This window comes from Puma concolor, chromosome B3, assembly GCF_028749965.1.
Source record: "Puma concolor isolate L17-30 chromosome B3, mPumCon1.1.hap2, whole genome shotgun sequence".
NCBI lineage: Eukaryota > Metazoa > Chordata > Mammalia > Carnivora > Felidae > Puma > Puma concolor.
Window position 1 is genome coordinate 149,036,840 of NC_141672.1, and position 13,705 is coordinate 149,050,544.

General features: G+C 53.2%; 1 protein-coding gene across 3 annotated transcripts; it reads left to right on the forward strand.

The window, feature by feature from the left end:
- Positions 1-93: 93 nt before the first annotated feature.
- IDH3A (isocitrate dehydrogenase (NAD(+)) 3 catalytic subunit alpha) lies at positions 94-13,659 on the forward strand. Of its 3 annotated transcripts, none has more exons than XM_025919601.2 (11): positions 94-194; positions 3,603-3,665; positions 5,631-5,714; positions 6,897-7,011; positions 8,118-8,305; positions 8,748-8,881; positions 9,596-9,698; positions 9,796-9,860; positions 11,121-11,205; positions 11,649-11,801; positions 12,317-13,659. In XM_025919601.2, exons 1-11 carry the CDS (start codon positions 168-170, stop codon positions 12,398-12,400), a joined length of 1,101 nt encoding a protein of 366 aa, XP_025775386.1. In that variant the 5' UTR covers positions 94-167; the 3' UTR covers positions 12,401-13,659. The 3 variants fall into 3 exon arrangements, with proteins under 3 accessions (XP_025775386.1, XP_086567910.1, XP_086567911.1); XM_086711784.1 differs by having other exon boundaries at positions 3,603-3,641; XM_086711785.1 differs by lacking the exons at positions 94-194; positions 3,603-3,665 and adding an exon at positions 5,128-5,229.
- The last annotated feature ends 46 nt before the right edge of the window (positions 13,660-13,705 follow it).

The following is a 13,705-nucleotide window of genomic DNA, read 5'->3' on the forward strand; positions in this document are numbered from 1 at the left end:
CGCCTCCGCGCGTCACCGCGAGGTCAGCCAGGCGATTGGCCAGCGCAGCCGGCAGGGGGCGGGACGGGGACCGGGGGGGCGTGGTCACTCGGGGGCGGGGCCCCGGGCCGTATTGCGCGGTTGCGCACTGCTGCCGCTGCTGTCGTCGCGGCGCGAGGAGGGTCGCGATGGCTGGTCCCGCGTGGATCTCCAAGGTGAGCGCCGGGCGGGCCGGTGTGCGGCGGCGGGCGGCGGGCCGGGCGGGAACGGTGCGGGCGCCGGGGCCGCGGACGGTGCGGGCAGCCTTGCGCCCGGACGGTCGCACCTGAGGCGGGGCCGGCCAAGGTCACGGCGGGGCCCGGGTGCCCCCGCGAGCGCCGCGCCGGGGCCGGGCTGGGCCTGGCATCGAGCCCGGGGAGGCTCGAGCGCGGCCGGCGGGGCCGGGGTGTGGGCGCGGGGCTCGCGGGAGCACGCGGTGCTCCCTTCGGAGGGCGCGGGGCCCCTGCACGCGGGACTCCCCGTCCGAGCCCCCCGCCGCTGATGTTGGGGAGAAAGCCGCGACCTCGAGAGCTGTGGTGCCCTTGGCAGCTCGGGGCCGGGGCCGGGGCCGGGGCCGGAGCCGGAGCCGGAACCGGGAGGGGCTTCAGGGGCTCCCCGCAGTTCCCCGGTTCCCCGGAGGAGCCAGCCTGCGTCTGCGGATGCTGCCGCTCAAGGTCACGCCGGAGTCGGTGTCGGAGCTGCGGGCGGCCCCAGGGGCCTCGCTGCCTCGTTCCCCGCCGCCTACACCAGAGTCTTAGGTTCGAATTCGGGCCGTGCCGCTGATTGGCTGTATGACCTTGAGCAGATGACTTAACGCCCCTGGTCGTGTGTGCACCCATCTGTGAAACACCTATGCTTGCTCCCCGAGTTGTGGAGGTTAAATGGCGTGAAAGCAGCGGCACACAGATTTGAAGCTTTCAGCTCGCCCTCGCAAGCAGACGGCGGTTCTGCTTGGTTAGCCTCTTCAGACCTGGGCTTGTGTGTGACGGTGACTGTTAGACCACACTTGCTGCAGAAGGCGGAGTGGCTTTCGTGCCCCTGTCGCCCCACTTACCACCTGATTCCTGTTTGGTGGGTTCACCACGCCTTCAGACGGTAGACTGAGCAGCCCACCTGGTGAGGGATGTGCGGGTAAGTGCGCTTTGCCCAGAGTGTGGGGCCCAGCGTGATAGAAGATGTTCCCCTCTGACGTCGACTGGCTGTGAGGCCTTTGACCTCTGTGCGGCCCGGTTCTCCCCTTGGGGGTTGGACCGATGCCCTGGGATGTGGGAGACGCTGAGCTAGGGCGGCTTCAATCAGAGCAGTTCCTTTATTGGGGTTCCATTCAAGGTTTTATTTGAAAAAAGTGATTTCAACTTAAATTGTTTTTTTTTTCCTAAAAAAGCCTCGATTTTGAGAAAATACTAGGTTTCTAAAGACCTTTCTGGTTCTAACATGCTATGATTCCAACAAGCCAGTTCCCTGCAGCAGACACTTACTGAGAGAGTACCAGCCATGCGCCCCGCACTGTATTTGTATGTCTGAGTTGGGCAGGAAGGTGACAGGAGGTGAGGGGCTGTGACAGGAGAAGGACCGGAGGTCCCGGCCTCAGGCTCCTTATCTGCAAAGGGCCACTGACACCTCTCTCTCCAGGTTCTGTAGAAACTAACATATATGCAAATAGATTGTAAAGTACAAGCCAGCCTGTGCTCGAAAAAATCCTGCTTAGAGTTCTGGGTCATTTTAATGACTTGGACGAATCCTGCCTTATTCGAAGATCACATAGGACAGATGACAGACGCCGACCCGACTGGTTGCAAGTATTAGAGGCGTTTGCGGGGTGAGAACTTGGCCGACAGAGAGGTGATTGAAGCAGGCTTTTCTTTTTCCCAAAAATATTCATTGAGCACCTACTGTGAGCCCCCAGCTGCCCTGGGCCCTGGGGATCCCAAGGTGCTTGTGGATTCACATCTGCAGCTGGGTCTTGGTCATGGAGACGGGGGCCTGTTCCGGATGGATGTCCTTCCCCTCTTTCTGGGGTGGGGAGGGGTGGGGAGGGGAAGCACGCGGGCAGATCTGTCTTCCAGCAGCCATCTGTCCGCGGGTGAATCGTGTTCCAGGATTAACATTTTTGCCGGTGGTTTGGCATCGAGTGCTCTTGGGATCTGGCCCCATCTTGTATTTTCGGTGCGGGCAGATGACCGTGGGCGCCAGGTGGGAGAATGCCGCACATTCATGCCTTCTTGGCTGTTGGTGGCATCTCGTTAGTAGATGCCAGTATCACAGCAAAGGTTCGGGCCTCCTGGGAAGTGACCCCAAAAGGAAACACTAAGACAGGACGTTAACAGCTGTGTCTTCACTTATGTATCCAGCGTGAAAAAAAGTTACCTTGAAAACTTCTAACGGCTTTTGGCAGCTTTGGTTGATGTACTCAATTTCTTTGATGGTATTCTGATTATGCTAACGTAGTAGGACTTTGTCCCAGTGTTCAGTGACTGAGTTATTAAAGTCCAAAATCACCTTTGAAAGTTTCTGTTTCTGGTGTCTAAGAGTGTTACGTGGAAAACAGTACGCCAGTGGTACCATCTTGGGCTAGTGGGGTTGGTAGGTGACTTTTCTTTTTTTTGTGTCCCTTTCCCGGCAGTTAACAGTAATGACCATGTTACCTGTGTTGTGAGAAAAAATAAGTAACTTATTTAAAGTCTTCATTCTGGGGGCGCCTGGGTGGCGCAGTCGGTTAAGCGTCCGACTTCAGCCAGGTCACAATCTCGCGGTCCGTGAGTTCGAGCCCCGCATCAGGCTCTGGGCTGATGGCTCAGAGCCTGGAGCCTGTTTCCGATTCTGTGTCTCCCTCTCTCTGTGCCCCTCCCCCGTTCATGCTCTGTCTCTCTCTGTCCCAAAAATAAATAAACATTGAAAAAAAAAAAAAATTTAAAGTCTTCATTCTGTATGACCCAAGTATCAAGTCAACTTTGTTAGATTTTTTTGTTATTGTAAAGAGTAAATACTGAATATTCACGGGAGAAGAACAGGCATAATGTGTAACTAAAGGAGCACTGGACTGGGAGTCAGGAGACCTGAATTCTGGTCTCTGGTCACTCTGTGGCCTTAGGCAAATCCTGACCCTTTAGACACCAATGTCTCCACCTGTGTCATGAGTGACTGGGCTCTGGAGTTTTTAAGGGCTCCTCCAGCTCTAAAATTAGTGATAGATTATGTGGTACCCCCACCTTGAAGCAGTAGTCGAGAATGTTGACATAAAACCTTCCAGATCATCTGAGAAAAATCCAGTGTTTGAGTTAAAAAGGTATATAATAGTCTCATTCCACCTTGAACACTTTTTGACAACTCATATGCATCAAATCCACGTTGAAAGTATTCAGTACTTAATTTTCAAAGCGAAGGTAAACTGAACAGTTAGGTTTTCAGGTCTGAGGTGGCTTGTCACATTGAGCTAATACATGAGAAGACTACTGCTCAGAAGTTCCTGAATATATGCGGGCAAACTTGTAACATTGTCAGCCCTCGGAAATGGCCTGGTCTGTGCCTCTCGCTCCGAGTGGTTTAGTTCTGTGAGTGACGTTTCTTTGTTGATGTTGGCGTAGGTCTCTCGGCTGCTGGGGGCGCTGCACAACCAGAAACAGGTGACCCGAGGGTTCGCTGGTGGTGTGAGTACGATTACATCTTTCGTTTTTTCCTTTTAGAAGTTTCTCAAGAAAGGTGCTCTGACATGTTTATCATACAGTCTCTTGTCTCTGTTTACTTCAAATTAAGGAAAATTTGCCATACTTCTCCTGGATATTTAAATCACTGGCTCACACGCACGAATGCATCAGGTCACTTGCACATTTAAAAGAATTACATCACAGCTGGCTTCGTAAGCCTGTCACGTTAGTATCTTAAAGGAGTCTTGTTAAAAATTGAAATGGCCCTTGAACCTGTTACTTTATTTCACAATCTCATTTTTGTAAGACAGGTTTTTTTTTCAAAACTAGTGCAAGTTGAGAGAAAATTGTTGAGAAGCTTCAAAACCTGCTTTGCATCTTTATTTTGTGGGCTTCCCTGAACACGGTAGATGGCCCACTAACGAGGAGCAGCTCACACATCTGTGAGCCCCGTGGGCTCACGCTCCCCTCCTCGGCCTTCAGAGAGGATCGTGTTAGTGGATCATCTATTTCTCATTAAATCTGCCGCTTTTAGAATCCCCGGCGTTAGAACTCGGCGCTTTAAAGGCTGATACCGCGTTTTTAGAGCCTTCTCAGACTGTGGGTCAGTGAGTTCCTACTTGGTTTTATTTTACCCCTGGCTACAGAATCTGATTTGGACTTCACAATTCCTGTGCTCCCATATCACGTCTTGCTCCGTGAGGGTTCATTGGGTCCTCGTACCTTTTCGCTCCAGTCGCTCTCTGGTCCGTGGAAGAGACGTGGATTTCTTCTGGTGGCCTGGTGACACTTATTATTACATGTTGGGAGAACAGGAACAAGAAGCCAGAAGGTTCTTTTGGCTCTGCGTGTGCAAAAGACACAGAATGAGGCTTGCACTCCTGGCTCACGGACAGCCAAGCTGGCATTTCAAACGTTTTCTGAAAGCTAGTGAGAAGATCGTTGCTCTCTGCTATTATTTATTTGCAGGCCGTCCACGTGTAAAAAATATTAGCCTGGTGGGGAGGGGTTTATATTTGAAAGAAACAAGAAGAGGAACTAAGTTTTTAGAAGATTTCTTCAGTAACACAGAAAAATTGAGAAACCGTCCACGCGCTCAGTGAGTTGCAGTGGAAGGGCAGAAGAGCAGGGAAACTCGAATCAGTGATTTGAGACAAGGTAGCACAGACGACTAGACCTGGAACAGACCGGGGACCGTCGCCCGGGCCAGACCCCCAGGCAAGAGAAAGGCCCCACCTAATGACATGTAGGGTCTCCAAACAGGGAGGGAGGGTCTGAACATTACCTTAACTCGTTGAAACCCTGTCATCATTTCCCGTTACGCGCTTTTATTTCTGTGTTTGAAATGCTGGCTTGATTGTTTGAAGCCTTTGAAATAAACCACTGGTGTCACATTATAGACACTCGTGTCCTTCCGCGTCTAACTCAGACTTTGCCGGTATGAGCACGTGTGCTGTTCTTACAGGTGACAGACAAGCTGCGCTGAGCTCAGTTAGGTGACATTTGTCCTCGAGGAGCCGGCTTCACAGAGGAGCTCAGAGAAGCGGGGATCCCCTTGTGACCGGAGGTCTGATTTTCTCTGAGTTCCGAAACAGACCCCAGCAGTGTTCTGGAAATGTGTCTGAAGTGTTTTTAAGACTGAGCAAACTGTGTGAGAAACCTAACTTTCCAGGATCCCAGTGGAGAGGAGAGCGGTTGCCTTCCTGAGAAACTCTCTGAATTTCAGCGAGAGAACATGGTTGAAATTTTTGTTCTCTCTGCTTTCACAGACTTGAATTAATTGGGCTCTTTGTAGCTTGTCTGGAAAAAAAATACGAATTAGGAGGTCTACTCTGTGATTTATTTTTGTTTTCTGTAGAGCATCACCTCAGTTTTTTTAAAGCCTCCGATTTCTTTGTCGGGGATACTCTTTTCCAGACCGCCAAAAATTGATTCTTCCTGTCTTCTCTGGCGATCTCTTCCACTCAGGTTCAGACGGTAACTTTAATTCCCGGGGATGGCATCGGCCCAGAGATCTCGGCGGCCGTTATGAAGATTTTTGATGCTGCCAAGGTAAGCGCGCTTGAAAACGACCTTTGGTAATGCTCGCAGAAAACTGGTCTTAGCCGGCCGGAGTCCGTGGCCTTGGGATCAACCGTCCCATCTGGCGACGCGGGAAGGCGTGTGGCCATCGCCACAACACTGACGTCAGCAGCATTCGTGCTGGGGACGGCAAGCCCGTGCGCCGGCTCCGCCGTCCGCCAAGAGGCCGGTGTCGAGCGGCCGTGCGCGTGGGTCCCTGAGCCCTGCCAGGTCACCTGTCTCCTCAGTATGTGCCCTCCCGCCGAGAAGAATAGAACCGATTTTGCAAAACACTGTGTAGGAGATTTTCAGAGATGAAAACAAATTTCTGATGTGGTGTCACCATCTAGCATGAGGTGTGATTATTCTAGCAGCCCAGCCTTCCGCGCAGGTAGATATTTTAAAATGCTTTCGTTCGGGGGTAGGGGACGTTGGGCTTTATTTGACACGATGCTCAGTTAGGGCAGTTACAGCTGCCAGGTGCCGTCACGTGCAGGGGGAGGACGGGGGCAGGTCTGAACCGTCCATACCCTGCTCCCCGAAGCACGCCCCCCACAGAGGAGATGGAGCTCGCCTGGTGGCGGAGTCCCCAAGGAACTGCACGGTTCCCCCATTTGCTGTGTGCGGTCCAAGCCAGTGGCGAGGCGCACACGAGCCCAGGGCCGTGTCTAACTTTAGAGCACCGTTACCACCCAAAAGAAACCCTGGGCTCATTGGCAGTCACTGCCCATCCCCCACCGTCCGTCCCCTCCCCTCCCACGGCCAGCCCCAGGCGGCTACCCGGCTACTTTCTGTCCCTACATGTGCCTCTTCTGGACATTTCGCAGGAATAGAATCTCATGCCGTCTTCTGTTGGCTTCCTTCACTCAGCACAAGGACCGCTAGGTTCGTCCGCGTGTCGGGACCGTGTCGTGTTTCCGTGGACCATGTTTCTCAGCTCCTTGCAATATTCTAATTTTAGCCGCGTTAAGAGTAGTGAAAACACATAAGTGGGCAGGTGTCAGGTGTGGACCGGACAGGGCAGCGCGGAGAATGACCTCTCTTCCCGCGTGTCAGGAACTTTCCGGACCTTTATTGTACGTTTCCACCGGCTGCACCGGCAGGTGAAGCAGTTTGTAACCAGTGTCGTGTGAGTCCCACTCTGCAGCTTCCTGTGCTCTGTGCCGCCTCTAGGCGCCCATTCAGTGGGAGGAGCGGAATGTCACCGCCATCCAGGGACCCGGAGGAAAGTGGATGATCCCTCCAGAAGCCAAAGAGTCCATGGATAAGAACAAGATGGGCTTGAAAGGTAGTGGATCCAATGGCGACTGTGGCTTTCTGCTACAGCGGTTACATTTTTGAAAGTTTATGCATGTAAGCGAAATACGGCCTGACCGTGTTCAAGTGAAGCCACCCTTTTTGAAGCAATTTACTTATTACTTCCTTTTCCAAATTTTTTTGCCGGAGTATAGCCGACACAACACGATACTGGTTTCAGGCGCGCATCATAGTGACGCCTTCTCCACGTTATGTTGTCACCACACGAAGCAACTTACAGTGACATGCCGTGGTTTTCATCTGGGGACGTATTTCTCCCCAGTAAAAACACGAAGGTGTTACTGGCCAGTGTCAAATGAAAGTATGTGTTTATCTTCACCTGGATTTATCTTGTGCATACTTCTCATGTTTTCGGTGCTATTCTAATTAGCATGCGCTTCAGGTCATGGTTCAAAACACTGGCGTGTGCCAGACGCCCGTTCGGCCCAGGCTTTCAGTCCAGACAGATCCAAGTTGCGATCTCTTGTCTGCCACTGACCGCCGGGAGGCTCCGGCAAGTTTCTTTCTCTTGGTTGTGGTTTTCCTGCTCACTTTTAACTGACAGCAAGGGCGATGTCACCTCCCGGATGGTTGCGAGGGTCACACACTGGAGCCTGGTCCTCCACCAGTGGGTGCACAGTGATGTTCCTGAAAGCTTCCGTGCGGATCTTCCTCCTTCACCGGAGTAGAGGGTAAAGCTAGAGACAGATGCCTTCTCCGGAGTAGCCCGGGGGAGTTAGCAGGTGACCCTTGCTCGTTGTGAAAGTGCCCCTTTGTTCGTGGGCACGCACGTTAGACCGACCGCACGGCTACTTCTCCCCCAAAGGAAGGACCCTAGCTGAGCTGCGACCGAAAAGTAAAACAAAGGAAAACTGGAATTTCCAGTAATCGTGAGGTACTTGTGTTTAGAAGGAAGAAAGTGTGCCCGCTGGCTCGGTTCGTGGAGCGTGCGACTCTTGATCTCAGGGTTGTGGGTCCGGGCCCCGTGTTCCGTGTGGAGATTACTTGGAAATGAATTCTTAAAAAAAAAAAAGAACAAAAAGAAGAAACACCCCCGAATGTACCGTGTTGTCATGTGGGTTCTCTTCTTTATCACAGGCCCTTTAAAGACCCCAATAGCAGCTGGTCACCCATCTATGAATTTATTGCTGCGTAAGACCTTTGACCTTTATGCAAACGTGCGGCCGTGTGTGTCCATCGAGGGCTATAAAACCCCTTACACCGACGTAAACATTGTCACCATCCGAGAGAACACAGAAGGAGAATACAGTGGCATTGAGCATGTGGTATGTTCCTTCCACACTTAAATTCTTACTGGGGTTGCTCTCTGTGCTCTTGGGACAGTTGTTCAGACCCCCAGTTGTTGAGAACACCTGGCAGAGATGGCTCGCCTTGACCCCCAGGAGGCGAGGGCGGTTGCCTTGGCCCCGCCTTGCCTGGCAGCAGGAGGGGGGGCGGGGGGTGTCCTCTGTTTCAGGTTACAATCCTCAGCTTCACAGGCGGGGCCCGGGGCCATCTCTGCACCTGTTTTCCTCATCCGTGCAGTGGGCCTTATTCTACCTACCTCGTAGGGCCGGGGTCGATGTTATGGGCCCCGGCGACACCCCACGTGCGCGACGCGAGCCGTGGCAGCTGGCACTGTGTGAGCACACCCCCAGTGGTGGTGCCCCCTCGCTGCCAGCGGCCTAGTGCGGCCGTTCCGGTGAGGCAGGACCCCCTCTCCCTCAGATCGTGGATGGGGTTGTGCAGAGTATCAAGCTCATCACCGAGGAGGCCAGCCGGCGCATCGCCGAGTTCGCCTTTGCGTACGCCCGCAACAATCACCGCAGCAACGTCACGGCCGTGCACAAGGCCAACATCATGTGAGTCCTGGGCCGGGCAGAGCCCCGCTCGCTGTGGGCAGGGAGCGGAGACCCGGCTCTCCTTCCTTCTCCCGGTTATGGAGCAGACTGGGGGGCAGGAGCTTAGGATCCGGGGTATAAGGCGGGCCTGAGAACTGTCAGAGACGCTGGAGACGGGCTCCCCAGACGCTGTGGCTGTTCCGCCGAGGCTGCGAGTCACAGGGCAGGGGCGCTGATGTCCAGGCAGAACCGGGAGCGTTTCTGCGGTGACCACCGAGTGCCGGGGGCTTCCCTCGGCTTCCCCTCACGGGCGAGCCCCTCCCCCACTCCACTTAAGGCCAGGCGGGTGTGCGCAGAAGCAGTTTCCTCAGGGCGGACGGGGAGGTGTTGAGCATGTACGATAGTAAAACCAACTAAGTGATCCGATGAGTTAGTCTTTTAAAGCAATTTTAACCCTTTATGAATACACATTTCTTAATTCTTGCTAGACAAGACTATTAAAAAATAATAGTCTTTATTATGACCAAACTATTTTATATTTGTATCCTTTTGTGCTTCCGGAAACATCCCCAGACATTTTCAGTTTGTGTCTTATTAACTGCCTGAAAAACAATTTTACTATAATTGAAATCGGACATCTGGGCTTCTGGAACTAACGTTTGTTGACCTTCTTTGATCTGATCCTTTTCTTTCTGCAAGTCTTTCCTTCAACAGTTTTTATTTAATTAAATGCAGGCGGATGTCAGATGGGCTTTTTCTGCAAAAATGCAGGGAAGTTGCTGAAAACTGTAAAGATATTAAATTTAACGAGATGTACCTTGATACGGTGTGTCTGAACGTAAGTACACCCGCTTCCTTGCATGGTGCCTTCTGCGGAGCGTCCCGTGCGCGGGCTGTGGCTTTGATCGCTAAACACACCGACGCATTCCTCGTAGATGGTCCAAGACCCGTCCCAGTTTGACGTTCTCGTTATGCCGAATTTGTATGGAGACATCCTCAGGTGAGTCTGACTACACCTTTTCCGCCTGTCGTTTATTTATAAACGTCCTAAAGTAAACGTGGCTTACAGAGTTTCGATCAGGTGCCATGAACTACAGCGTGTGTTATACGGGTCCTCGTGATTCAGGCAGCCGTGTCAGCGATTACACATTGGGTGGGTCATTCGTTTCTTTGCCAAATTGGCTCTGGGCTGTTGTTCCCTAATGATTAGTCCCTTTTCCCGTTTTGAGATGTTTTATTGGTTGAGTGATTTCAGTGTGTTGTGATGTATAGCCACCTAGCGAGTGGTAAATTTGTTCAGAATTTTTGTGACACTTGACACAATTTCAGACTTACAGAAAGGTTGCCGGAAGGTCCAGGGACTTCCTGTGTGCCGGCACCCACAGCCCCCAGGTGCTGACGTTTGACCACACCGACATTATGGTTCCCCGGCTGCCCTTGCTGCCCGCCCCCCCCCCCACAAAGCTGGCCGTCACTCCTACGTTTCTAGCTCCTTCACTTGGGCCTTAGGAGTTTCAACACATTGCTCACAGAAGTGCTAAACCTAGAGGGACAACAACTAACTTTTGACTAAAAGTCATTGCTAAGTTCTTTTATCCCATTATATCATTTAATCCTGACAATTCCATAGAATAGATTTTGCCTCCATTTTATAAATAAGGCAGCTGAGGCTCAGAGAACCTTAAGTAACTAGCTGGAAGTTTCGGGAAGCCTCGATTTAGACCCCCAAAGTGTCCAGCCCCAACGACTGGGCCCCCCTCCTGCAGGAGGGGCTGGACGTACAGCAGCGGTGGTCTGTCTTTGAAAAATACCACGTTTGTTTCCCCCTGAGTCTCGCTCATGATGTGAGTGGAGGATTTGGTGGAAAAGGGTAAGCAGGAGAAAGGGCCTTTTGGTTGGCGTTGTGTGCGCATAAGCTTGTTTCTTTGCGTACGTACTTCTCCGTTTGGACGCATGGACGTCACCGTGGGCGGGGACCACCACAGCCATCATCGTACTGGTGCTCGGGTCACCCCATCCTGGCCGGTGCGGGTCCCTGTGAGCTGTGTTGTGTCCTCTGGACACGGCCCACCATTTGCTTTCCGGTGCAGCAGGATGCCGTGGACTTATCCTGGATCTTCTCACTGTGGTCCGGGATTGGCCATTTCTCCGAGGAACCCCGTGCCCTTTGGTGGAGGGTGGTGGTTAAAAACCAAAGTCTGGGTGCTGGGTGAGAAGCTTCACTTTTCAGAACACTCTCAAAATGCTTTTCCGCCCCCAGTGACCTGTGCGCGGGATTGATTGGCGGTCTTGGTGTGACACCAAGTGGCAACATCGGAGCCAACGGGGTCGCCATCTTCGAGTCGGTAAGACCCTGGTGAGGCCTGAGGCGGGACTCACCCGCACAGCCCGGGAGCCCCTGGCGGGTTGGCTGTGTAAATAGGTTCCAAGTGATGGGTTTTCCCTGTTGTCAGAAGAAACTGATGCTTTGTGTAGGTTTGTCAGGTGAGCCTGGTTTATTCATTCACTTCCCTCTTTATTTTGTGTCCGTGTTATTTATTGGGCGTCCTCCCTCAGAGCATCTTCCCGAAAGTTGGGCATGATGGTTAGTCCCTACGTTTGCACTTTCTCCCCCTTACTTTGGCTCTTTTTCTGACACTTGCCTTCTCAGACCCGCGTCTGCTGAATGGGCACGGTAGCCATTCAGCGATGCCCCTCGTCGGTGAGGAAAGGTTGGCCGGGCCCCGCGTCCCCAGGGGAGTGCTGTCTGCGGGGGCCCCCCTGACTATGCTTCCATTCCCATGGGCAGGTTCACGGCACCGCCCCGGACATCGCGGGCAAGGACATGGCCAACCCCACGGCCCTCCTGCTCAGCGCCGTGATGATGCTGCGCCACATGGGACTCTCCGACCACGCCGCCAGGGTCGAGGCTGCGTGTTTTGCCACAATTAAGGATGGGAAGGTATCGGCGGTCGTCCGTGCTTGGGCCGTGTCAGACGCGTCCCCCCGCATTGTGTCCGCTGCCTGTGCGTTTTCCATAGAGGGAGCCGCGTGTCAGGTCGGGGAAGGGTCGGGAAGTGCTGACGCGGAGACACCCGGGCAGAAGAGCCATGGCCTGGGAGCCACAGTCAGTTAGGCCTCGGGTCCCGTGGCCAGTGTACGATCTGGGTCAAGTCAGCTCATTTTTCTAGACAGCGTTTCCTCCCCAACATAACCAAGTGTTTTCCCACATGTACTGTAGGGATAGAGGGGACATTTTGGAAAGCCTCCCTGCCTCCTTTCGTCGCGACCCTGTTGTGTCCTCCTCAGGGTGCCCTGAGCGCTAACCTGGGCCTTGGTCCTCCGGGGTGGGGGCCTCCCTCTCCAGCGGGAGCCAGATCGGCTGGGCCCACATCCCCCTGGGGGCTTTCCGGAAAAGCATCCTGGCTTTGTTTAGGGTGTGGATCCATTTTATCTTGGCTGTTCTTCTTTTCTCAGAGCTTGACAAAAGATCTAGGAGGCAATGCCAAGTGCTCAGACTTCACGGAGGAAATCTGTCGTCGAGTTCGAGATTTGGATTGAAGCTCCTGCGCGTGGAGCCCGCGTCCGTCACGCGCACCACATCACGCACACATGCGGTTTGCTTCTTTCCTGACAGTACATTTCTAGATCCGGCCTTTTCTCAACCAGATCTCTGTGGAGGGTGCAGGGACGCGCTAGGCCTGCTCTCCGAGGACTTTTCCTGAGGGCCCGTTTTATTGATGACGTGTCTGTCCGGTGTGCGTCTTCTGTAAGCTCTCAGTGGACTGTATCATTGGCCATGTTAATCATTTTACACTTGAGTTAAAACGGTTTTTCCTCAGCTGTAAATACGATACAGGATTAATAAGAGAAAACATCTAACTTTTTAAAGAAAACCCTGTTTTCCTTGGTTTATGAAAAACATAATAGGAATAAGATGGAATATTGGCAGGATAGCACAAGAGGACATTCTCATAAAGCCACACGGCCACAGGAGAGGGTTCCGGGAAGTTCAGGCCACCACCCCCCAGTGAATGCGACATATGTCTTAGTGCTGTGGGAAGTAGACAGGTAGGTACATTCTCCCGTGAATTACTGAGTATGAATAAAGACCTCAAATCCAAGAAATCCATACGAGATGTAGACGTAGGTAGAGTGTGGGATAGGAAGACGCACGTGCGTCTGTGTGGATGATTCGGTTTCTCCAGACGTACTCTTCTTGGCGGGAGCTTTAATGGCGCGGAGGGGACTTCCTTTCACTGGATGTGCGAGGCGCTGGGTCGGCCATGGGAGCCTGTGGCGTGAGCCTCGCTCGGCCCAGAGCGACCTGAAGGCCTGACCACGAATGTTTCGGCCCCCAGTTAACTGGGGACGCTGGCCGTTACTTTCCTATCTCAGTGGCTGCCCCTCCCCTTCCCCAAAGCACCGAATCACTGCCACCCACCCCAGCGCTGGTGAGAGAGGAGCCCGCAGTGGGGGCTGGGCGCAGCTGTGACCCTGCCCTCCACCCCTCCCCCCCCCCCCCCCCGCCCCCAGCACGTTGTCCTTTACGGCAGGCACGCAGTCGCTATTTTCATGAACAGACTGCCCTTCGTGTGGCGCTGCAGGCCCGGGGGCTTCGCAGAGAGCACCCAGATCACAGGCATTTCTTAGCAAATCTCACTGACTGGGTGCTTTTTTAGGCTTGTAACCAGACCCGAGTCTTAGGTGTCTTTTACTTTGTTTAAGCCGCAGCTTCCTCTTTTCGGTTGCGTTGTGCTAATTACCAGTGACCCTCGGGTTCGCCCTAATAAAGAAATTCCAGAACTGCCTGGAGTGTACCCTTTCTCCACCTGTTTCCTGGCGAGACGCCAGAAGCCATCTCGG

What these genes read in the sequence shown, in the direction of transcription:
- IDH3A (XM_025919601.2), top strand. Translation starts at nt 168, where the DNA reads ATGGCTGGTCCCGCGTGGATCTCCAAG. An exon ending in GTGCACAAGGCCAACATCAT is followed by an intron (nt 8,882 to 9,595) that starts GTGAGTCCTGGG and finishes AATTAAATGCAG; the next exon opens with GCGGATGTCAGATGGGCTTT. An exon ending in TTGTATGGAGACATCCTCAG is followed by an intron (nt 9,861 to 11,120) that starts GTGAGTCTGACT and finishes TTCCGCCCCCAG; the next exon opens with TGACCTGTGCGCGGGATTGA.